This window comes from Hyperolius riggenbachi, chromosome 6, assembly GCF_040937935.1.
Source record: "Hyperolius riggenbachi isolate aHypRig1 chromosome 6, aHypRig1.pri, whole genome shotgun sequence".
Taxonomy (NCBI): domain Eukaryota; kingdom Metazoa; phylum Chordata; class Amphibia; order Anura; family Hyperoliidae; genus Hyperolius; species Hyperolius riggenbachi.
Genome location: NC_090651.1, coordinates 366,770,239 through 366,796,475, shown reverse-complemented (window position 1 = coordinate 366,796,475; position 26,237 = coordinate 366,770,239). Strand labels below are relative to the sequence as shown.

General features: G+C 45.2%; 1 protein-coding gene across 1 annotated transcript in view; it reads right to left on the bottom strand.

Moving 5' to 3' along the window:
- Window positions 1-24,939, bottom strand: part of NFKBID (NFKB inhibitor delta) — a 54,793-nt gene extending 29,854 nt beyond the window's left edge. Inside the window, exons 1-3 of the mRNA XM_068242305.1 lie at window positions 24,792-24,939; window positions 13,913-14,052; window positions 12,761-13,010 (exon numbers count right to left, since the gene is read on the bottom strand). Coding sequence (XP_068098406.1) covers window positions 12,761-13,010; window positions 13,913-14,052; window positions 24,792-24,939 — 538 coding nt within the window. The remainder of the gene's footprint in view (window positions 1-12,760; window positions 13,011-13,912; window positions 14,053-24,791) is intronic.
- Window positions 24,940-26,237: the final 1,298 nt, after the last annotated feature.

Sequence of the window (26,237 nt, the reverse complement as noted above, 5' to 3'; positions counted from 1 at the left end):
ATGCAGTAAAGAGGCCCTGTAGTTACATATAGTAGAATGCAGTAAAGAGGCCCTGTAGTAACATATAGTAGAATGCAGTAAGAGGCCCTGTAGTGACATATAGTAGAATGCGGTAAAGAGGCCCTGTAGTGACATATAGTAGAATGCAGTAAAGAGGCCCTGTAGTGACATATAGTAGCATGGAGTAAAGAGGCCCTGTAGTGACATATAGTAGAATGCAGAAAAGAGGCCCTGTAGTAACATATAGTAGAATGCAGTAAAGAGGCCCTGTAGTAACATATAGTAGAATGCAGTAAAGAGGCCCTGTAGTAACATATAGTAGAATGCAGTAAGAGGCCCTGTAGTAACATACAGTAGAATGCAGTAAAGAGGCCCTGTAGTGATATATAGAAGAATGCAGTAAAGAGGCCCTGTAGTGACATAAAGTAGAATGCAGTAAAGAGGCCCAGTAGTGACATATAGTAGAATGCAGTAAAGAGGCCCGGTAGTGACATATAGTAGAATGGAGTAAGGCCCCGTTCACATCTGAGCGGGAATCGCTCGATTCCCGCTCACCGCAAACGGCTAGTGATTTTTAAACCTCATAGCACATGGTTTGCTATGGCAGTGTAATCACTGCCGCGATCACAGGCGTTTTGCGATTAGCAAACACGTTACCTGCAGCGTTTTGGTGGCGATTTTTTTGTGTGATCGCGATTAGCATGTATAGAACCGCTAATCGCTATCGCTCCCAAAATGCTACTGTGTCCAGTGATTTTTTCTGCATTAATGGTGGCAAAATCACTCCCGCAAAACACTAGCAGTAATCGCTAGCGTTTTGCTATTTTAGGTGTGAACGGGGCCTAAAGAGGCCCTGTAGTGACCTATAGTAGAATGCAGTAAAGTGGCCCTGTAGTGACCTATAGTAGAATGCAGTAAAGAGGCCCTGTAGTAACATATAGTAGAATGCAGTAAGAGGCCCTGTAGTAACATACAGTAGAATGCAGTAAAGAGGCCCTGTAGTGATATATAGAAGAATGCAGTAAAGAGGCCCTGTAGTGACATAAAGTAGAATGCAGTAAAGAGGCCCAGTAGTGACATATAGTAGAATGCAGTAAAGAGGCCCGGTAGTGACATAAAGTAGAATGCAGTAAAGAGGCCCTGTAGTGATATATAGTAGAATGGAGTAAGGCCCCGTTCACATCTGAGCGGGAATCGCTCGATTCCCGCTCACCGCAAACGGCTAGTTATTTTTAAAACCTCATAGCACATGGTTTGCTATGGCAGTGTAATCACTGCCGCGATCACAGGCGTTTTGCGATTAGCAAACACTTTACCTGCAGCGTTTTGGTGGCGATTTTTGTGTGCGATCGTGATTAGCATGTATAGAACCGCTAATAGCGATCGCTCCCAAAATGCTACTGTGTCCAGTGATTTTTTTCTGCATTAATGGCGGCAAAATCACTCCCGCAAAACACTAGCAGTAATCGCTAGCGTTTTGCTATTTTAGGTGTGAACGGGGCCTAAAGAGGCCCTGTAGTGACCTATAGTAGAATGCAGTAAAGAGGCCCTGTAGTGACCTATAGTAGAATGCAGTAAAGAGGCCCTGTAGTGACAGATAGTAGAATGCAGTAAAGAGGCCCTGTAGTGACAGATAGTAGAATGCAGTAAAGAGGCCCTGTAGTGACAGATAGCAGAATGCAGTAAACAGGCCCTGTAGTGACATTTAGTAGTAAAGAAGCCCTGTAGTGACAGATAGTACAATGCAGTAAAGAAGCCCTGTAGTGACAGATAGTAGAATGCAGTAAAGAAGCCCTGTTGTGACATTTAGTAGTAAAGAGGCCCTGTAGTGACATAGTAGAATGCAGTAAAGAGGCCCTGTAGTGACATATAGTAAAATGCAATAAAGAGGCCCTGTAGTGACATATAGCAGAATGCAGTAAAGAGGCCCTGTAGTGTCATAAAGTAGAATGCAGTAAAGAGGCCCTGTAGTGACATATAGTAGAGTGCAGTAAATTATTCAGGATACCCACATTTGCAGTAATTTCCTGGTTTCAGCATAAGAAACACTTCCTATATCTATATACTAGCTGATTGCCCGGCGTTGCCCGGGTATGTATTTGGCTGGTGTTGGCTCCACCCATTTTTTCTAACCCTAACACACAATTACTCAATGACCAAGTTTGTGAGCTTTGCGGTCTTTGGTATCAATAATTTGCATTGAAATAAAAAAATCTGATTGGCTGTTTGTGGCTCCACCTCCTTTTCTGAATTTGAACCCCAGTCACCCAATGACCAACTGTACCAGGTTTGAGGCCTGTGCCATTAACAGTGCAAGAATAGCAGCAATTAAATATTTCCCTTGAAAAGCAATAGGTGAAGTTTGATTCACTTTTGTAGGCTCCACCCACTTTTCTGAATATTAATCTCAGTCACCCAGTGACCAACTGTGCAAAGTTTGAGAACCCTGCCATTAACAGTGTAAGAATGGCTGCAGTTTACATTTTCCTAGGGAAATTTGTATTTGTCTCCACCCACTGATGACCCAGCGTTGCCTGTGTATGTATTTGACTGGTGTTGGCTCCGCCCACTTTCTAACCCTAATGCACCAACACTCAATGACCAAGTTTGTGAGCTTTGGGGTCCTTGGCATGAATAATTTGTATATTCCCATGAAATGAAACAAATCAGATTGGCTGTTTGCAGCTTCACCCCCTCTCCAGCATTTGAACCCCAGTCACCTAATGATCAACTGTAGCAGGTTTGAAGCATCTGCTATTGGCAGTGTAAAAATGGCAGCAATTTAAATATTCCCCTTGAAAATCAACAGGTGAATTTTGATTGGCTATTATAGGCTCCACCCACTTCCCTGAATATTAATCTCAGTCACCCAGTGACCACCTGGGTTCAAATCTCGGCTCTGCCAGTTCAGTAAGCCAGCACCTATTTCAGTAAGGAGTTTCTTGGGCAAGTCTCCTTAACACTGCTACTGCCTACTGAGTGCGCTCTAGTGGCTGCCTCGCAAGCGCTTTGAGTCCGACAGGAGAAAGGCGCTATACAAATACTGCAATTATTATTATCTGGGCAAAGTTTGAGAACCCTGCCATTAACAGTGTAAGAATGGCTGCAGTTTATATTTTCCCAGTGAAATTTGGTTTTGGTTCCGCCCACTTTTTGTAACCTTGACACACAGTCACTCAATGACCAATTTTGTGAGCTTTGGGGTCCTTGGCATCGATAATTTGTACTTTCCCATGAAATGAAACAAATCTGATTGACTGTTTGTGGCTCTGTCCCCTTTTCTGAATTTGAACCCCAGTGACCCAATGACCAACTGTACCAGGTTTGAGGCTTGTGCCATTAACAGTGCAAGAATGGCAGCAATTTAGTATTCTCCTTGAAAAGCGAAATGTGATTTTTGATTGGCATTTTTAGGCTCTACCCACTTTTCTGAATTTTAATCCCAGTCACCCAGTAACCAGCTGTGCAAAGTTTGAGAACCCTGCCATTAACAGTGAAGAAAGGCTGCAGTTTACAATTTCCCAGAAAAATCTGTTTTTGCCTCCACCCAGTTTTTGTAACCTTGACACACAGTCACTCAGTGATCAAGTTTGTGAGCTTTTGGGTTCCTGGCATCAAAATTCTGCTAATGAAGCAGTTTATGCAGCAAAGAAATCTGATTGGCTGTGTTTGGCTCCGCCCCTTTACTGAATTTGAACCCCAGACCCTTAACAACCGACTGTAGGAGGTTTGAGGCCTCTGCCATTAACAGTGTAAGAATGGCTGCAGTCTCAATATTCCCCTTGAAAATCAGTAGGTGAATTTTGATTGGCTCTTGTAGGCTCCACCTACTTTTTTGAATATTAATCCCAGTCACCCAGTGATCAACTGTGGGAAGTTTGAGAACCCTGCCATTAACAGTGTAAGAAAAGCTGCAGTTTATATTTTCCAATGTAAAAAGTTAGTTGTTTTTGGCTCCGCCCACTATTTCTAACCTTAACATACAGTCACTCAATGACAGAGTTTATGAGCTTTGGGGTCCTTGGCATAAATAAGTTGCATTTTACCATTGAAATTAAACAAATCTGATTGGCTGTGTTTGGCCCGCTCCCTTCAGAATTTAAACCCCAGTCTCCCAGTGACTGACTGTACCAGATTTGAGGCCTCTGCCATTAAGAGTGTATGAATGGCAGCAATGTAAATATTCCCCTTGAAAATCAAAAGGTAAATTTTGATTGGCTGCTGTAGGCTCCACCCACTTTCCTGAATATTAGTCCCAGTCACCCAGTGGCCAACTGTGTCACGTTTGAGAAACCTGCCAATAAGCGAATGGCTGAAATCAATCTAACAAATCTAATTGGCTGTTTGTGGCTCCACCCCTTTAGGGTATTTGAACCCCAGTCACCCAATGACTGACTGTATCAGGTTTGAGGCCTCTGCCATTAACAGTGTAAGAATGGTAGCAATGTAAATATTCCCCTTGAAAATCAATAGGTCAATTTTGATTGGCGCTGTAGGCTCCACCCACATTTCTGAATATTCATCCCAGTCACCCAGTGGCCAATTGTGTAAAGTTTGGGAACCCTACCATGTTAAAAATTTAGTTGTTGGCACCGGCCACTTTTTCTAACCTTGACATACAGTCACTCAGTTATCAAGTTTATCAGCTTTGGGGTCCTTGGTATCAATACCTTGTATATTCCCATTGAAAAATAAACAAATATGGCTGTTTGTGGCTCCGCCCCCTTTCTGAATTTGAACCCTAATCACCCAATGACTGACTGTATCAGGTTTGAGGCATTTGCTATTAACAGTATAAGAATGGTAGCAGCTTAAATATTCCCTTTGAAAATCAAAAGGTGAATTTTTATTGGCTTTTGTAGGCTCCACCCACCTTCCAAAATCTTAATCTCATTCACCCAGTGACCAACTGTGCAAAGTTTGAGAACCCTGCCATTAACAGTGAAAGAATGGCTGCAGTTTATATTTTCCAGTGAAATTTGTTTTTAGCTCCGCCCACTTTTTGTAACCTTGACACACAGTCACCCAGTGACCAAGTTTGTGAGCTTTCAGGTTCCCGGCATCAAAAATGTGTGAATGGAAGCAGTTTATCCACCAAGGAAATCTGATTGGCTGTAGGTGGCCCCGCCCCTTTAGTGAATTTGGACCCCAGTCACCCAATGACCAACTGTAGCAAGTGGGAAGCCTCTGCCATTAACAGTGTAAGAATGGCAGCAATTTAAATATTCCCCTTAAAAATCAATAGGTGAATTTTGATTGGCTGTTGTAGGCTCCACCCACTTTCTTGAATCTTAATCGCATTCACCCAGTGACCATCTGTGGCAAGTTTGAGAACACTGCGATTAACAGTCTAAGAATGGTTGCAGTTTACATTTTCCCATTTAAAATGAATGGCTGAAATTTGATTGGCGGTTTTATGCTCCTCCCACTTTTCCTGGATTCGTAACCTCTGTCACCAAGTGACCAACTGTGCCAAGTGTGGGGACTCTGGCTAGATTACTGTGAGAATGGCAGCCTTTTACATTTTTTTCATTGACATGAATGGGTGAAATCTGATTTGGTGTTTGTAGCTCCACCCAGGTGTGCAGGGGGTACGCGAGACCCCCAGAACCTATCACCCCAGGTAGTAAGGGATCTGTGTACCAAGTTTCGTTCAAATTGGTCAAGCCGTTTTCGACTCCGAGTGATCGCGGCACATACACACACACATACACACACACATACACACACACATACACACACATACACACACACACATACACACACACATACATACACACATCTGATTTTATATATATAGATTGCTGTATATTGGTATGCAGCTCCGCCCTCCCATCTGATTGGTCTGTTTCTAAGCTGGATAAATGTGCATCATATTAGAGTTCCATTGGCATTAGCTCATAACTTCTTGCCCACACTTTGACACTTGTCTCCCTCTCCAAGGGACAGAGGGAGAAGAGAAGAAAGTGCTTTTTTGTAGGGTGGACAGGGCCGGTCCTCTCATGAAGCAAGGTGAAACATTTGCATCAGGCACAGAGATTTTAGGGGCAGCGTGTTTGTACTTTGTGTTTACAGCATGCAGTCAGAGTAGGAGGAGAAGCAAGAGGAGAGTGAGGTGAAGAGGCCATCATTGGGGAAAAGCAGCTTGTTGTGCTGTATGAGGAGTCTGACAGTGAGTTAGGAGGGGAGAGGCAGGAGGTCATCATTGGGAAAAGCAGCTTTCTGTGCTGTGTGAGGAGTCTGACAGTGAGTGAGGAGGGAGGAGGCAGGAGGTAATCATTGGGAAAAGCAGCTTGTTGTGCTGTGTGAGGAGTCTGACAGTGACTGAGGAGGGGGAAGGCAGGAGAGCAGCAGTGTTTCATTTGACTTGCACAGCAGAAGGGAGGAGGTGGCACTGCGTCCTGACTGAGGAGGAATGGAGTGGCTGAGGGTAAGCAGTGTGTTTGTCACAGACTCACAGCCAGCCAGTGTGCTATTGTGTTGAGCTGCAGCATGTCATGTGAGAACATGAAATGAAGCAAGAGTAAAATGTCGGGTACCATGTGATCATTACAAATCGGGGAGCGCATCCTCACAAGTTTTCCACAGACAATAAAAAGTCTAGTACCGGCCCTGAGGGTGGAGGTGGGCAGTAATAAGGTAATGACGCAGTCAGAGGTACAGGAACAATAAATAAATAAAAACTTGATTACTAATTAAAATCAATAACATAAAACCAAGAACTTTATATGTAAAGCTGTAACCTTCTACAAACATACACTGACTGAATTCGGAGGCAGCCGTCAGCTAGACATATTTCGTGAAACAGAATACCTTCTTCAGGCGCGTGGACAACTGTAGCGAGACGAGAGGGATATGGAGGCTGCCATATTTATTTCCTTATAAAAAATACTAGTCGCATGGCTGTCCCATTGATCATTCTGGTATCAGTACTGTCTACATCACACACCTGAAACAAGCATGCAGCTAATCCAGTCAGAATTCAGTCAGAAATATCTGACCTGTGTGCTTGTTCAGGGTCTATGGTTAAAAAGTATTAGAGGAAAAGGATCAGCAGGGCTGCCAGGCAATATGCATTGCTTAAAACAAGTATAAAAGTTTGGTCGTCTCTTTAAGTGAGGGGCACTGTTGGTGTTGAATACACCTGGGTATTGGTTTCAGGGCAGTTTACTGGTTTATTTGGATGGTTTCCGTGTAAGTTCAAAGTTTGGTATGTGTATGTACAGTGCCAAGCACACAAATACCTAGGCTGTGTTCCTTTTTTCCTTCCTGTGCCTGAAAGAGTTAAACATCAGGTATGCAAGTGACAGTTCCTGTCTGAGTCAGGACTAGGTCAGACTACAGTGTGACCCTCACTGATAAGAAATTACAACCATAAACAGTTTCCTAGCAGAGAGTGGATTCTGAGAGCAGGAAAGAGATACAAAAAAGGGTCAATAGTTCATAGATTTTAGCTCTGGCATACTTCAATGAATGTGTCATTGAGCAAAAACAATAAAACAGTTAAAACTTAAAAAGTAGATGTAAATGTAAAATAAAACCGTGGAATATCTTAAAAAGTAATTTTTAGGAGAAGGATGATAGATACAATTGTTTATTTCATTCATTTATTTTCACCTTGGGTGTCCTTTAAAAAGTAAGAAATGGTCGTACACTAAAAGCTTCCCCCCCCCCCCCCCCCCCCTACCTCCAGCACACAGCGCTGTCTGCTTATGATGTCATTGACCTTTTGTTGTGGTTGTCTCCCCATCGTTGACCTGAGACCACAGTGTGTGAGTAATGTGTCTCTCGCCGGCTGTCACCTTATGCTTTTGTCGATTGTTCATAATATTAAACAGCGACACCTGCAACGCCTTTGCTGTGTACTTTACGCCGGGCTGAGGAGCAGAAAGGCCGTGTGAATGATTGTATATAGAAATTTGCTGGGCTTGCCAGGGCCTTCCTGAACTTTGTCAGATGAGTTATTGGTGATTCACAGGGGGGGAGCCCCTTCTCTGCACCAAGCTGGACCTGCGGGAGTCATCAGCAACCTCTCACTTCTCAACTAATCAGTGATTTCCTAAGAAATGAAAATGTCACTAATAACTAACCCTTCCCCTACCTTTCTCCTCTCCCCGCTCGCTTAACCCCTTCACCCCAAAGGGGTTTTTACCCTAACGGACAAGAGCGATTTTCACCTTTCAGTACTTATGCCTTTCATTTGCCAACAGCTTAATTACTACTAATCACAATGAAATGATCTATATCTTGTTTTTTTCACCACCAATTGGGCTTTTTGGGGTTGATATTTGTTTTCAGTAATTACTTTATTTTCTATGCATTTTAAAGGGAAAAACAAGGGAAAAAATGAAAAATACACTATTTCTCCAATTTCATCCCCTATAGTTTTAATATAAACACTGCTACTGTGCATAAAACCCACACATTTTATCTGCCTATTTGTTCTGGTTATCACAAGATTTTGATTATGTCTCTCGTACAAAGTATGGTGACAATATAGTATTTGGAAATAAAGGTGTATTTTTTCTTTGGTGAGTTTTTTTCCACTATTTTCACATGCACGTGCACGGGAATGCACCCGCGGGAGCGCGCACAGGCGCACACGAGGGCACGCACGTGCACACACACAGCGGCATCAGCACTGTCTGACTTATAAAAACGTCCTGGTGCCATTAAGAGGCTCTAGCAGGAGGTTTTTATAATACAGCATGTCAATAAGTGGTTAATTTCTCACCTCAGTCCCCCACCCTCCAGCCCAGGCTGATATATTAATTACTTATGTCTTTTCCATAGGAGATGAACTATAAAAGAAAAAGAAAAAAAGAACTCCAACCTGTAAAACAGCTATAAGCCTTCCTCTTCAGCTATGTCAATGGGTATGACCTGGCCAGGAGGGGGCCCGGTGGCTCTGAGGCCCACGCAGGGCCATTTTTTGGGGCGAGGCGCAGATCCAATGATTCCAATGCCGCTCGCTCTACTTCTGCTAGAAGGGGGGGTGTAATGCTGAAGGCGGGCCTAAAGTGAGGGAGGTGTGTGTGCCCACTGCTCCTCCCTCCTGTGCTATAATCCTGGGATCACCTATACCTGGCTACCTATACTGTGGGCACTTATACCAAGCTACCTATATTTGGGATAACTAAGCCAGGAGACCTATACTTGGGGCACCTATACTTGGCAACCTATACTGGGGGCACCTAAATTAGGCTACCTATATTGGGGGCACCTATACCTGGCAACCTATACTGGGGGCACCTAAATTAGGCTACTTATATTGGGGGTACCTATACCTGGCTACCTATTGTATACTACTATAGTATAGTAAGTATGCTATTTTTTTTATCAATATCCTGCCTGGCCTGCCTTTCCAATCTCTGTTTTTTTTTATTTATTTTTTTTTGGAGGGGGGGGGGGGGGGGGCTCATCCAAAGTTTTGCAGGGGGGGGGGGGCAGTGATTTCTAGTTACTCCCCTGAACATATTTCATCTGCACACGCTGACACTTTTGTTGTCATCTATTTTGGGCCACAAAGGGTTCTTGAATTTGACAGATTGACTGCACCAGTATGGGTGATGGCTGATGTATCTCCCCCCACCCAAAACAACATGAAGGCACATGCACCTCTAGTCTTAGTACAACCCTCAGTTCAGGTAGCCGATAAGCCTCCCCCCAGTATAGGTAGTCAGGTGTGCCCCCAGTATTAGTACGCATGGCTGAAGGGAGATCGGCAGAAAAGTAACCTCATTTATGCTCTGCTTGCATTTCTGCATAGGGAGGGAGGCTGAATCCGACCCTACATCGCTGGGTCATAATAAAAGACTACAGGCCTTACTTTGCCCATGACTGGCCTAGGAGTACAGTCTCGGCCATTTTGGTTGACAATCCACTGTGCGTACAGGTGTCCGCTGAACCCATTTGAAGATCCAGCATGGCATAGCTTCAGGGGCGTAACAATAGACCCTGCAAGGGATGCATCCGCAGGGGGCCCTGTGTGTGTGGGGGGGGGGGGGGGGGGGGGAGTTTGAGAGACTGACAACTAAAGGCATGGAGAGAAAACACTTTCTGCTCTCGTACCATTGTTATATTGACTGCATGTGTCCACAACACAGATAAGGAATTATACACACTTTGGAATTTGTACACTGTCCCTGCTCCCTAGGGTTCGTAAAAAACATCTGTCTCACACTGCAGCAAAGTTCTGATGACTTCATGTACAACGTTACAAAGGAGCCACAGGTTGAAAAAAAGTTGTAGACTGGCCCTAATTCAGCAATCCCCCAGAAGAGATTCCTAGATTCTTATCACACACAGGCTAGTGACCTTATGGTGTCTGATTACTGCACAGTGGAGTGGGTAAGATTGATGTCTGACTATCGCTGCCTCATTGAGAGCTTGTTGTCTCATACTGAATCCACTATCCTGTAATAACAGTATCAATCAGTGACATTCTGAATGTTTTGCCAAAGTTACAGTGAATACAATATCTTATGTTCAGCATGTCATTGTTGTTCCTCCATATAGCATGTGCTCTCATGTAGTAAAATAACACGGCTGTATGTGTATTTAGTTTGTAAAAGTTTTCAACATTCTCCTGGCTCATATCAGAATATAGTGAGGATGGGCGAGAGGTTAGTAAAATAATCACAATCTGCAACGGCAGTGCAATATTTTTGTACTAAAAATAAGACAGCGTTAATTTATGATGTATAGATCTATGAAAATATATACATTTTTCTACTGAAAAAAGTGTTTAACTAAACTTTATTCACATCATTTAAATTGATATACTGTATTTCTTATTATCAAATGTTAAAATAAATGAAAAAGAATGATGATAGAAAGAACCAGCGCAGTTTAACTAGTTAACCACTAAGGGTTTTTATCCCTACAAGGGAAGGTCCAGGAAGTATGAAGCAAATAGGAATCAGCATTTAAAAAAAAAAAAAGGTACGTGTTCTCAAAGTAATAGTAAAGCAGCTTTTGTCATTTTCACCGCTCCACTGCCTGTGGATCCGTTAATTCTGTCCGTAGATCGGTGCCTGTTTCAACCAATATGGCCGCCAACCTTTACATTTCTTTTCGGGTCACCAGCTTTCCGGATCTCCTACAAGATCTCTCAAGCGCGGGAAGACTCGCGCGAGAGACAGAGATTTTGTGCGCGCAGTTATGGGCACGTGTGTGTGCGCACTCATATAGAAGAATAATTGAATAATTCTACTCATACCTTCTTTTGCGAGTCACTATTCGTGCTTTGCTACAGCGTTGAATCTGCGGAGCACGAATATGCGCGCTCTGAGAGCCAAGAGCAGGGGGTCGCATATAATCGGGAGCGCGGCTCAGAGGGGCGGGGTAAGGGGTGGAGATGGCATGATGGAGGAGTGATAGAGCAGTGGAAATAAGCTCTGCCTCCTCCCAATAGCCAGAATTTCGACTGAAATGGTCAAACTTTTAAAACATCGATTTTGGGTGCCAGGCTGAAGCCAGTGAAAGGAAAAGCAGAGTTAGTACCTGCTAACCATGTTTTCAACAATCCTTCAGGGCAAAGGTGAGACGTAGCTCCTCCCAGGAACAGGAACAGACAGCACTTCCCCTATAAAAAAGTCACATGGTTAGTCCACCCTCAGTGCGTTTAGCCAAGTACCCGACAGGTGAACATTCCACTACCCATAACCGTGCAACTATCAGACACAGACAATTAACACCCGGGTGGGATCGTTGCCCTGAAGGATTGTTGAAAACATCGTTAGCAGGTACTAACTCTGCTTTTTCCCCACAATCCTTCAGGGCAAAGGTGAGACGATTAACAAGTAATACAACCTCAGGGTGGGACCAATGCTTGGAGAATGTTTCTACCAACCGCCTGGTCGTGTGCAGACATTGCATCAATTCGGTAATGACAGATGAACGTAGAAAAGCTTGACCACGTTGCTGCTTTACATATTTGCTCAGGCGAAGCCCCTGCATTATTAGCCCAAGAAGCTGCCCTAGCTCTAGAAAAGTGAGCTTTAAATGAAGCCGGAGCCTCACTTCCCATAACTCTGAAAGCTTCTATAATAGCTAACCTAATCCAATTAGCTATAGTAGATTTAGAAGCTATCTGACCTACAGTTTTCCCTGAAATAAAACAGATAAGGAATCGGTCTTCCAGACATCTGCAGTTCTGTTCAAGTATTCCAGAACACATCTTCTAACATCTAATGAGTGAAAAAATCCTCTCTTTTCCACAACTTGGATTCACAGAGGGTAGGCAAAATAATATCCTGCAACCTGTGAAACCTAGACATAACTTTTGGACAAAACTTTGGATCCGTCTGTAATACTAACCTATCCTGAAAATAAGGACTTTTCATAGACAAGGCCTGTAGCTCACTAACCCTTCTGGCTGTAGTGATGGCTACTAAAAATACCGTCTTTAATGTAAGAAATTTAAAAGAACTGTCCCCTAGCGGCTCAAAAGGACCTTTGGACAGCCCCTCTAATACTAACGATAAATCCCAAGGAGAAACGTATGGCTTGTAAACTGGCAGTTTCCTAGATAGAGCCTTCCGAAATCTCAGTATTGGAGAGGAAGACAAGGGGATACCTGAAAAAGCAGATAAGGTAGCAATCTGCACCTTTAAGCGTACTCACAAATATTTTTATCCCAACCGTCCTGGAGAAACCAGGACTGCTGGGACTGACAAGCTATCAAACTTAGAGCCAGATAACCAAAGATGGAAAGTCTTCCAGTATTTCAGATAGATCCTCCTAGTAACTTCCTTACAGCTAGTAACAAATGTAGAGGCTGCCTTCTCAGATACTCCCAACTTTTTGAGTAAGGCTAATTTAAGATCCAGACTAACAGATTCAATCTTCCTGGATGCGGATGCCACAGGTTCCCTTGTAGCAGTAGATCCGGCCTGCAAGGAAGTCTCCAAGGGTCTTCTGATGCTAACCTGAGAGCTGAAAACCAGCTCCTTCTCGGTCACCAAGGTGCTATCAAAATCATCCAATTTTGACAACCTCTCCATTTGCTGATGACCGCGGGAATCAAATTGAGAGGAGGAAATGCATACAGAAGTGGAAAGTTCTACTCTTGAATGAATGCATTCACCCCCCTGCTTTGATCTCTTGGATTGAGAGAGAAAAAAGTCTGAATCTGGGTATTGTCTTCTGTTGCAAACAGATCGATTGACGTTGTTCCCCATCGTTTTATGATGTCTGCGAAAACACCTCCTTGTTTAGAGACCATTCTGATGACAGAATCCTGCTTCTGTTCAGTTTGTCTGCATGTATATTGAGTGTTCCCTTGAGATGAACAGCTCTCAAGGATGACACATTCTTTTCTGCCCAAGACAAGATGTCCTCCGCTTCCTCCTGCAACAACAGGAATCGCGTGCCTCTGTTTGTTGATAAACGCTACTGCCATAATGTTGTTCGACTGGATCAGAACATTGGACTGCAACAGTATCGATTGCACCTGAAATAAAGCCAGCCTTACTACTGTTAATTCCTTTCAATTGGATAACCTTTGAGACTGATTTTGTCCATTTCCCCTGAAAGGCTCTGTGAGCTATATGAGCTCCTCAGCCCCGGGCGCTTGCATCCGTAGTTATTACGTTGTCTACAGGCCCCTTCCAAGGCCTGCCCTTCATAAGGTAGGATTCCTCCAACCACCGTTGCAGAGACACACAGTTTGAGGGATTTTGACTTTGAAATCTAATGTTTGTGGACGACCATCCCAATTTTCTAGGAGGAACCTCTGTATCTTCCTGATATGCGCTAATGCCCAGGGAATTGCCACCATCGTGGATGACATTAACCCAAACACCGACAAAATCGTTCTTAGGGAAACTTTGTCTTCCCTTTGTAATGATTTCACTGCCAAACTTATCTTCAGAATCTTCTTGGGAGGAAGGAAAATCATCTGTTTTACTGAATCCACTAGCATGCCAAGAAACTGAGTTCTCTGACTTGGAATTAGAGAGGACTTCTCCAGGTTGATGATCCAACCTAGGGATCGGAGATGTTCCGATACCAGATTCAAATGGATCTTCAGCTGTTCTGCTGAACTTCCTAGAATAAGCAAGTCGTCTAAATACGGAATGATTAAAATAGATTGTTCCCTTAACGGAATTAATGCTTCTCCCAGAATTTTTGTGAACATTCTTGGGGCAGAAGTGATCCCAAACAGGAGGCAAACAAACTGGTAGTGTTCTACCATCCCTCTTATTCTCACTGCAAAACTTAAGAATTTTTGTGATTTTTGGTGAATCGGCATATGCCAATATGCATCTCTTAGATCCAGAGATGCCATAAAGGCCTCTGGAAACAATAACTCCCTTACTGATTCCATCCGAAAATTTTTCATAAACCGACTCAGGTTTGTTAGGTGCAGAATTAGGCACAGGATGAATTCCATTACCTTGTACAGCTCCACGGAATATGTTGGCGCTTTATAAATCAATAATAATAATAATAATTCTGTCTTAGCATGTTCTGCAATATGCTCAAAATCTCTGGAACCAGAGTGGGATCTCTTAGGGCCTTTGAGATCACAAATCTTGATGGTGGAGGAAGGGCAAACTATTTGGAAACCAAACATTGTCTGGCGAATAAATGGATTTTTTGACACTTTTGCCCACCTAAGAGAAAGTATCTTAGCCTTCCCCCCACCGCCTGACACGAGTCATTGGGATTCTGACTGGGACTCTAGAGCTTTAGACTTAAAGCCCCCTTTCCTGGACTTGTCAAAAGTCCACCTCCTGCCTTTACTTTGATCCTTAGAGGCATCCTTTTGATCACTCCTTGGCTTACGAAAAATATTGTTACCACAGTCTTCTGTTTCTTAAGCAAAACTTTATTTTTATTCAATGTTTTTTCCAAAGCTGAATCCAGTTCTGGACCAAACAACAATTCACCTGAAAAAGGGACACCACACAGCCTGTTTTTGGATGAGATATTACCATCCCATATTTTAAGCCACAAGGCTCTAATAGAAACAGAGCAATGGACCTGGCAGTAAACCTAATTGCTTCAGCAGAAGCATCTGATAAATATGCAGCAGTTTAAATGAAAATAGCAATAGAATTAAACAATTGCAAAACAGGTGCACCAGCCAGTATGTTAGCTTTGAGCTGATTAATCCACAGCTCCAAAGTTGTGGCCACACATGTAGAGGTAAAAGCCGGCCTAAACATAGCCGCACTAGCCTCCCAAGACCTTTCCAAATAAACATCCACCTTTTAATTAAGTGGATCCTTCAGCTTTGTATAATTGATTATGAATAAACAAAACAGCTACCACATCCTCAATACAGAATTTAAACTTTGAAACAGATTCAGATTCTATTTCTCTAGTGTCTGAAACTATCAACTTCAGTTACAGATACTCCAGATACAGCAACCTGAGAAGTGGATGGATTAGCATTCAATAATGAGGACTTAATTGATTCCAATGAAGCATTAATCACCTCTCTAAAGGATTCAATGTATCCTGAACAGAGTGACCCGGCTCCTCCCCTACAACCCTCTGTATGCACAACTGACAGAGTTTTTGCATAGAGCAACATAGAAATTGCACAAAGGGCATGTTTTATCATTAGGAGGACGCCTATGCTTATCTGCAGCAGCAGCAGATTTAGCAGAAGCCTTAAGGCAGCCATACACTGGTCGATGTGCCATCAGATCGACCAGCTGACAGATCCCTATCTGATCGAATCTGATCAGATAGGGATCGTATGGCTGCCTTTACTGCAAACAGATTGTGAATCGATTTCAGCCTGAAACCGATCACAATCTGTTCAGCTGCTCCTGCCGCCTGTCCTTCCCCCGCGCATACATTACCTGAGGCTGGCTCCCGGGCATCTTCTCCACGCTGCACCGCTCTGTTCTTGCTCCATCTCGGCGCTTCCTGTGTCACTCCGTGACCAGGAAGTTCAAATAGAGCGCCCTCTATTTGAACTTCCTGGGTCACTGCAGTGACCCAGGAAGCGCCGGGATGGAGCGGGTGCAGCGCTGAGAAGATGCGGAGAAGACGCCCGGGAGCCCGCATCAGGTAATGTATTTTTCATCGGATCGGCCGCCGCTAGCGACGCGCACTTTACCCGCGGGCGATCGAGGGTAATTTCCCGCACGGCGCGATCGACGGACCGATCCGATTTCGGGAGGAAATCGGATCGTCGGCGGCGTTTACCGCGAACGATTGGCAGCAGATTCGATCCCAGGATCGAATCTGCTGTCGAAACGGCCGGGAATCGGGCCAGTGTATGGCCACCTTTAGTATTGGCATAAACAACAACACAACAAGGCATGTAACTCTGCTCACACATATAGCACAATCAGCCCAGAAAGAGAAACCATTATCTCACCTTTTGGGCGGCCTGGTTGCTCTCAATCCTCTCAGCGTCTGACATGCTTCCAGCTGACACATCCAGCGCAGGACAAACTCTCTCTGAGCAACAGTGCTACAGGCCCGCGCAGCTTCCCCTTGAAACATACCTGGCCTGCCGCGAATGGATGAGTGGCGGCCCGGAAGCTGCAGAGAGAGTAATGAGCCGGCACTACAAATTGTTACTTTCGGCATACCCGCCGGAAAGTACGCATCCGGACGCGGCCAAGCGTCCTAATGGCCGCAATGCGCTCCACGCTGCACATGGCCGCCGGCTTACCTCCGTCCTGCTCACTCCGCCGCAAGGCCGCCAAGGGGAACCCACGCCTTCCACTCTTGCTCTCCCTGGAAGCGGGAGAGAAAGGTAGGCAAACCCCAGGAAAGCTCCAGCCTGGGGCGCATGGCCAGACTGCCTCAGTACCACAGTCTCAGCCACCCAGAGAGATCCACCTGCAGCCCAGCACACAGGCTTCACCCAAAGGGGAGATGCCGACCTGCCTGGACGCAGGAACAAACAGCACTGAGGGTGGACTAACCATGTGACTTTTTTATAGGGGAAGTGCTGTCTGTTCCTGTTCCTGGGAGGAGCTACGTCTCACCTTTGCCCTGAAGGATTGTGGGGAAAAGGGGGACAAAGCAGCATAGGACACTAAAAGGTAAATGGTCCTCTATGGAAAAAAACAAAAACAAATCGGTTCCCATTTACTTTAAAAAGCAAAAATCTACTTATCCTGGGCTTCCTCCAGCCCCTGGCAGCCGTCCTGTGCCCTTGCCAAAGCTCCAGTGGCTCCCGGTCGCCTCCTCCTGGCCAGGTCGGCATCTACTTGCGCTTCAGCTCACGGACTCGCACTGACGTCATCTGGACTGGACTGCGCAGGCGCAAAACTACTGCACCTGTGCAGTACAGTCCGGATGACATCAGCGTGCCTCAGTGAGCCGCACGCTGAAGCGCAGGAGACATTTTGTACCGGAGGGGACCCCGGGCGGGCAGCAGAGCCACGGCGAGGGCACAGGACGCTGCAAGGGGTTGGAGGAAGCCCAAGTTAAGTAAATTTTTGCTTTTTAATTTTCCTGGACCTTCCCTTTAATAAACAGAGCAATTTTCACCTTTCGACGCTCCTACCATTCATTCGCCAATAACTTTATCACTACTTATGACAACAAAATGATGTAGATCTTGTTTTTTTCACCACCAATTAGGCTTTCTTTGGGGTTTCCATTTTGCTAAGAATCATTTTATCCTAAAGGCATTTTAACCGGAATAATAAGAAAAAAATAGAAAAAGTCATAATTTACCAGTTTTTGGCCAATATAGTTTTAAAATAAAACATTCTACTGTGGACAAAACCCACACATTTTATTTGCCCATTTGGCCCAGTTATCAAAACGTTTAAAATGTTTCCCTAGTACAATGTATGGTGACAACTGACAATATTTTATTTGGAAATAAAGGTGTATTTTTTCCATTTTGCATCCATCACTAATTACAAGCCCATGTTTACAAAAATAACAGTAATATACCCTCATGGCACACATGATTAAAAACAAGTTCAGTCCCTAAGGTAACTATTTATTTATTTTTGTCATTTTTTTTTACATATGCAAATATATCATTTGTGTAACTATAGGAGAGGTGGGAAGTAAGGGGTTAATTTTAATAATATATTTGTGTTTTTATTAAAATAATTGGGTGTAGGTGTAATTTTATTATTTGGCCACAAGATGTCCTTGCACTTGTTCTTTCCGAGTAATGCGTGCATGTGTTATTGTATTTGTTACAATAAAATTCGCAAAAGTATGCGCTTCAGGAACCAATGTGCACTAAGGGGTTCGCATTATAAATGTCAATGTGCAAACATATATAAAAAAACTGGAAGTAAAGCGCACACACTTGTCTCTAGGACACAAAGGGATAAAAGTCTCACAGTTTTGTAGTCACAAGGGCCTCGATTCACACAGCGGTGCTAATCTACTTAGCACGCCTAAAGACTAGGGGCCTGATTCACAAAGCGGTGCTAACAGTTAGCACACTGGTGAAAAGCCCTTTATCACGCCTTAACTCAGTTTAGACATGATAAGTTTAGGTGTGATAAGTTTAGGCATGATAAGTTTAGTTGTGATAAGTTTAGGCGTGATAAGTTTAAGGACCAACTGGGTTAGAATCGCAGTGCACAGCTGATCAAAAGTTTTGCGCTAGCAAAGTCTGGTGCACTTCGCATAGCGTTTAATGGCGCTGCTTTGCGTGCGGGACTTTGTGCACGATCTAAACTTATCTAAACTTATCATGCCTAAACTGGCTTTTCACCAGCGTGGTGCAATGGTTATCACGCCTAAAGTCTCTAACTGGGTTAGCACCGCTTTGTGAATCGAGCCCTTTGGGCGTGTTAACCAGGGTGGTAAGTAGGTTAGCACCATGTTTTAAAATTACATCGCGCGCAAAGTCCCACAACGTTAAGGTCGCACCCCATGTGACCTTATAGGCGCATCGTGGTGCGCCGTTTTCGTCGCTCCACGTTGCGACGTTTTGCGTGCGGGACCTTGCACGCGAGTGCTATTTATCACGCCTAAACTAACTTTAGGAGTGATACAGGGCTTTTCTAAGGGTGCTGACACTTAGCAGTGCTTTGTGAATCAAGCTCAATGTGTCTCCACAGGGCTTCACTTGTGAAAGCCGCCGACTGTCAATCAGACCTTGTTCCAGGACAATCACATCCACATGCAATAAAAAGAAAATAAATGCCTAGCGTAACTTTTCAAAAGGAAAGCGTCACCAAGGTTATCCAGTTGTGCAGATTGTACAGGACTACCTCAAACTAGCACCAGTGCCAGGACACCCCCCTATATGCCCGCACTCACCGCACTAGCCTCCCAGCTCTCCGGAGGTACGTAGGTTTGACAGCAAGAGCGGGACACGGTCACTCACAGCTTCTCAGTACCAGCTTATTAGCCTAAATTACACCGCAAATAAAAACACTAATATAGTGTAACTCCGTATGTTTAATAAAAGTTTAAAACCAAATTGCACTCAGTCACAAGCCTTGGTAAGTAACAAGCGTATAGCATAACAGTCAGAGTCCCCGGGAAACCGCTCGTCCTCTCCGCCGGCTCTAATTCCTCCACCAGTCACGTGTGCTAAGGCTCCGCCCTATGCATTTCGTCAGGACGCTGACTCATCAGGGGCTATCGATAGGTTTTAAACTTTTATTAAACATACAGAGTTACACTATATTAGTGTTTTTAGTTGCAGTGTGATTTGGGCTAATAAGCTGGTACTGAGCAGCTGTGAGTGAATGTTTCCCCCTCTTGCTGTCAATCCTACGTACCTCCGGAGAATTGGGAGGCTAGTGCGGTGAGTGCGGGCACATAGGGGGGTGTCCTGGCACTGGTGCTAGTTTGAGGTGGTCCTGTACAATCTACACAACTAGATAACCTTGGTGACGGTTTCCTTTTGAAAAGTTACTAGTGATCGCAGTTATACGCTAGGCATTTATATTCTTTTTATTGCATGTGGATGTGATTGTCCTGGAACAAGGTCTGATTGACAGTCATCGGCTTTCACAAGTGAAGCCCTGTGGAGACACATTGTGACTACAAAACTGTGAGACTTTTATCCCTTTGTGTCCTAGAGCAGTGTTTCTCAACATTTTATTGGTATGTACCCCTTTTAAAACCCTGTACTCACCAAGTACCCCCTAGCATAGTAAATATTATCACAAGTACCCCTTGACAACTATATATTTAATAGTAGCACATGATAATTGGTTCTAAACAATTTCCAAGCATTTACTACTGCTTTTAATTAGTTGAAACACTTATTTGGTGTTGTCTAAATAAGATTTAATATTTTCTAAAACTCTAAATTTGTTATTCTTTGTTAAATATATCAAGCCTGAGTACCCCCTGGAACCATAAGAAGTACCCCTGGGGTACGCATACCACATGTTGAGAACCTAGGGTCTAGAGACAAGTGTGCGCATTTTAATTCAAGTATTTGTTACAATGACCGGAGGCATCTCATTGATGCCGGTAATCACTGACACTTGATAAATGGGAACTGTACTCCCATTCACTGATCTCCCCTGTAATGGGAGGCGCAGCGCGCATAGCGGCAGACGAATATCTACGTCCCTGGGACTTCACATGAAGTCCTGCAGGGCGTAGATATACTGCACGCTATTCAGCAAACACTTAAATGATAAAACTACATCTTTTGCCTCTGAATTATTAGTTATAGGCATGGTGAGGGGTGTGGTGAGGGCGTGGTTAGAGGTATGGCAGGGGCATGTCTAAAAGTGTCCTTCTTTCTTATGTCAAAATGTTGGGAGGTATGCTGCAGCAAATCAGGTTTGAACTGCAAACACAAGTGGTTGATTTCCCTTCTTAAAATGGATCCGAGATGAACTTTTGCTCATTGTATAATTGCCTTCCATTCCTATTGTTTATAGGGCATTCCTCAAGCCAAATACTTTTCTGTTTTTCTTTCAATACTCTAATTCCCTATAAACTAAACAAGCCTCGCCCACAGCTTTTTCAGAGAGCCTTGGCAGTGACACTGTAGCAAGGGCTTATGGGAGATCAGTCTGGGCAGGAGGAGGAGGAGGTTACTAGAAAGAGATTTCAGAGGCAAAGGGGAGGAGGAGAGCAGAGTGAATTTGTCACAGGCAGAGAGCTGGAGATGCTATCAGCTTTGCCTGTGTGTAATGTTCACAAACAACATGGCTGCTGTCATTGTATTACAGGAAGAAATAATCATATTCTATTGAAGCGGTTTGCAGCTAGATTTGCTGTGTTATCTAAACTTTAGATAAGATATATAGACAAGTTACTTGTTATAGTTAGTTTTTCACCTCGGATCCGCTTCAAGTTTACAGTATCAGCTTCAAGAAGGAGGAATTAACATGTAATTAGCATGTAACAGAGCAGTCAAGGCTGGATGCACACAATGGACTGGAGCATAGTATGACACTGTGGCCAGTAGGGGCTGCAGGTGTGGAGAGAGAGGGCAGCAGAGCTGTCAGTGGGAGGGGCAGAGGACTGGAGGTCAGTATGAGGATAGGCTGTGGCTGGAGGAGGCTGCAGGTGCGGTGAGAGAGGGTAGCAGAGCTGTCAGTGAGCGGGGCAGAGGACTAGAGGTCAGTATGAGGATAGGCTGTGGTTGGTAGGGGCTGCAGGTGTGGAGAGAGAGAGAGGGCAGCAGAGCTTCCAGTGGGCAGGGCAGGGCAGGGGACTGGAGGTCAGTATGAGGATAGGCTGTGGTTGGAGGAGGCTGCAGGTGCGGTGAGAGAGGGCAGCAGAGCTGTCAGTGAGCGGGGCAGAGGACTAGAGGTCAGTATGAGGATAGGCTGTGGTTGGTAGGGGCTGCAGGTGTGGAGAGAGAGAGAGAGGGCAGCAGAGCTTCCAGTAGGAGGGGCAGGGGACTGGAGGTCAGTATGAGGATAGGATGTGGTTGGTAGGGGCTGCAGGTGCGGAGAGAGAGAGGCAGCAGAGCTGTCAGTGGGAGGGACAGGGCACTGAAGGTCAGTATGAGGATAGGCTGTGGCTGGTAGGGGCTGCAGGTGCGGAGAGAGAGAGGGCAGCAGAGCTGTCAGTGGGTGGGGCAGGCACTGGAGGTCAGTATGAGGATAGGCTGTGGCTGGTAGGGGCTGCAGGTGCGGAGAGAGAGAGGGCAGCAGAGCTGTCAGTGGGAGAGGCAGGGGACTGGAGGTCAGTATGAGGATAGGCTATGGTTGGTAGGGGCTGCAGGTGCGGAGGGAGAGAGAGGGCAGCAGAGCTGTCAGTGGGAGGGGCAGGGGACTGGAGGTCAGTATGAGGATAGGCTATGGTTGGTAGGGGCTGCAGGTGCGGAGGGAGAGAGAGGGCAGCAGAGCTGTCAGTGGGTGGGGCAGGCACTGGAGGTCAGTATGAGGATAGGCTGTGGTTGGTAGGGGCTGCAGGTGCGGAGAGAGGGCAGCAGAGCTGTCAGTGGGCGGGGCGGGGCAGGGCACTGGAGATCAGTATGAGGATAGGCTGTGGTTGGAGGAGGCTGCAGGTGCGGAGAGAGGCAGCAGAGCTGTCAGTGGGAGGGGACTGGGGACTGGAGGTCAGTATGAGGATAGGCTGTGGCTGGAGGAGGCTGCAGGTGTGGAGAGAGTGGTTGGCAGGGGCTGCAGGTCCGGAGAGAGAGAGAGGCAGCAGAGCTGTCAGTGGGTGGGGCAGGGCAGGGCAGGGGACTGGAGGTCAGTATGAGGATAGGATGTGGCTGGAGGAGGCTGGCTGCAGGTCCGGAGAGAGAGAGCAGCAGAGCTGTCAGTGGGTGGGGCAGGGCACTGGAGGTCAGTATGAGGATAGGCTGTGGCTGGAGGAGGCTGCAGGTGCGGAGAGAGAGAGGGCAGCAGAGCTGTCAGTGGGCGGGGCAGGGGACTAGAGGTCAGTATGAGGATAGGCTGTGGTTGGTAGGGGCTGCAGGTGCGGAGAGAGAGATAGCAGCAGAGCTGTCAGTGGGAGGGGCAGGGGACAGGAGGTCAGCATGAGGATAGGCTGTGGTTGGTAGGGGCTGCAGGTGCGGGGAGACAGAGGGCAGCAGAGCTGTCAGTGTGCAGAGTAGGGCAGGGTGGGGCAGGGGACTGGAGCTCAGTGTGGGCGGCAGCATCTGTCATTGTAGAGGAATCCCCGACAGTTGTGACTCACAGCATGGGAAATCCACACTGCGAAAACTGCTGTGAACCATGGTGATTCCTGCACTGCCCCCACCATAAAATGGTCATGCCTAGAGGATAGTAATGTGCTGTGACAACCATGCAAATATCTATCTATCTATCTATCTATCTATCTATCTATCTATCTATCTATCTATCTATCTATCTATCTATTCATCTATCCATCTATCCATCCATCCATCTATCTGCTGCATACAATCACACAGGACAGCAGCTGCATGAGACAGCTATAGCCATTTCATAAGCCCCGTCTACACTATGAGAGATTGCAGCGATCCGGCGGCTCGATTAGCCGCCGGATCGCCTCTTCCGCGTGCCCGCCGCGTCCCCGCTCGCGCGCCACATTCGATTCCCCGCTCGTGCCCGCTCGTCCCCGCCGGCGCCGCTTATCTTCCTCTCGATTCCCTGCCATTGTCCCCTAGCGGGGAGCGAGCAGGGAATCGGCGGTGCGGAGATCCGTCCTGTCGGATCTTATCAATCGAGCCGCATCAGCGGCTCGATTGATAAGGAGCATCGCGGACGCATCTACTCGTGTAGATGCGGCTTTAGCCATACAATCACACAGGGCAGCAGCTGCATGAGACAGCCAGACCCAAATCATATCCATACAATCACGACACATTTGACTGTTTATACTAATTTCATCTTAACAGCAAACTAATTGTATATAATATTGGTGACCTCAGTGGTAACTTTGGACATCATTTGGACATTACGCACAGTGCGCACACAAATTTTCTTATCTCAAAGTAACGGGGCAGCCCTCCATACACCTTACAATCTGATTGTACAATCATTATTCCTAAAGAAAACTGCAAGGCTGAGAATGAATTGACTGACTACAATTAGAATAGAGATTTTCATTGAGGTTATATCCACAAGATGTAGTACCTGTACAGAAACGTTTTAAAACCTTGGCCAGTTGGCAAAGTTGACCTCTTCCGAGGTCAATAGATATGGAATACTATAAATAGATTGAGTAGTTAAGCCCTCATGCTACATGGAGGTGGCAAAATTGGCCAATCATTGACCAGGAAAATTTTAATAAGAGCCTCTACCGGCTTAGCGGAATAAAACATCTAATGAATATAATTTGCAAAAGTTCATTATTTCACTGCTATGCTTTAAAAACCACTATCGCAAAAATGTTTAAAGTTTTAAATACATGTAAACATCAAAATAAAAAGTACATTTCTTCCAGAGTAAAATGAGCCATAAATTACTTTTCTCCTATGTTGCGGTCACTTACAGTAGGTAGTAGAAATTTGACAGAATCGACAGGTTTTGGACTAGCCCATCTCCTCTTGGGGGATTCTCAGGGTTTTCTTTAGTTTAAAAAGCAATTAATGAATGGCAGTTGCTCTGTCCAACTACCTAAAAGGTGTGCAGCGAGGAGGGAAGCCGGCCAGCATCATTGTATTAGTCCTTTTCAGGGAATGTCTTTGTCAAGAATAAAAGCCTTGCTAAGAATCTCCCATGAAGAGATGAACTAGTCCAAAACCTGTCCGTTCTGTCAGATTTCTACTACTTACTATAAGTGACAGCGACATAGGAGAAAAGTAATTTATGGCTCATTTTACTCTGCGTCTGCGAGAAACATACTCCTTATTTGTATAGCTTTACATATATTTAAAATTTTACAATTTTTCGCCATAGCGGTCCTTTAAATGATGAAATATGTCCTAGAAGCGGAGTCACCCTTTAAACGCAGATCATTGGTGTTAGACTTACCTCGAGGGGTGTTCGGAGGGGAGCTCATCCCCTCGCTGGACGCCGCGTCTTGTCTGTAAGGCTCCAGCCTTGTGTGTCTCTCGCCCTGCTCCCTGCTCTCGTTCGCTCTGCTGTCAGTCAGTGTGTCATTTACACGCTGCTTCTTCATCTGCCTCTAATAAAAGAGGAACTGGCTAGGCTCCGCCCCCCCGGAGGAAGAGTCGGAAAGAGAGGCAGAAGAGAGAGATGTGGAGACGAGATGAACAGATAAGGCCGTGGCAGATACAGGAGAACGCACAGGGGAAAGTAACGCAGAGAAAAAAGTGAAGATGGAAAAATGAATGAATGAGTGACAAGAACGAGCCGTCACACCAATGCCATCACACCAATCCAGACGCCGCTGTGGAGTTATACTTACAGGTCTTACCTGCATAGGAGAAGCAAAAGGGGTCATTACTCATTAGTCAATCATATAGAAACAAACTTTAATGAACTCTGCTGCAGAGAATGAACATATTGCCGCTATATAAATATCCTATCCAGGCAAAACATATTGGGCTTGATTCACTAAGACAAATAGCATGCCTTTTCAGAGTTAACACTCCTTATCAGGGTTAACATGCCTTATCAGAGTTAACACACCATATCAGCGTTAGTGTGCCTTATCAGAGTAGCATAGCAAGCGCTATGAACTTATGCCTGCTAATTGGCAATGATGAGAGCTCCACTCGTCCTGCCCTGAGCCCCTGCGGGTCCAATCACTTTAAAGGACGTTATCCTCGCACTTTGATTGGCAGCCTATTGGGCCAATCAAAGTACGGGGATAACGTCCTTCACATCATCATAGTCCGAATCCAATTGTATTGACATAAAACAACAAAAACAAAACAAAACAAAACAAAAAAAATCACATGAAACAAAAACACCCAAAAAAAAAACAAATAAAAAAAAAAGAAAAAACAAGAGAAAATGCCCTCACAGGTCTTATAGGTGTACGAAAGGAAAAGCTAATAGAAATGGGCGCGAATCCAGCCGCTAAGTGTGAATAGCTGAAAGATTGATGCAGTACACCACTTATAGGGCCTGATTCACAAAGCGGTGATAACTCAGTTATCACGCCTAAAAGACTTTAGGCGTGATAACCTTTGCACCGCTGAGTTAGCACCGCTTTGTGCTCTTTATCGCGCGTGCAAAGTTTTGCATGCGCAATCGGGCAATTCCGCGCGCATTGCCCATAGGGTTTAATGGGCGCATCGCGCGCACTGCACCGGGCACCGCGCGATTGCACGCGGGATTTTTGCGCGAGTTTCATTTTATCACGCCTAAACTGAGTTTAGGCGTGATAAAGGGCTTTTCACAGGCGTGCAAACACTTTGCACCGCTTTGTGAATCAGGCCCATAAGTATCCCGCAATGGTTGCAGGGTGTGGCCATAAACGAATTGAGCGCTGCGTACAGCTTATAGCGA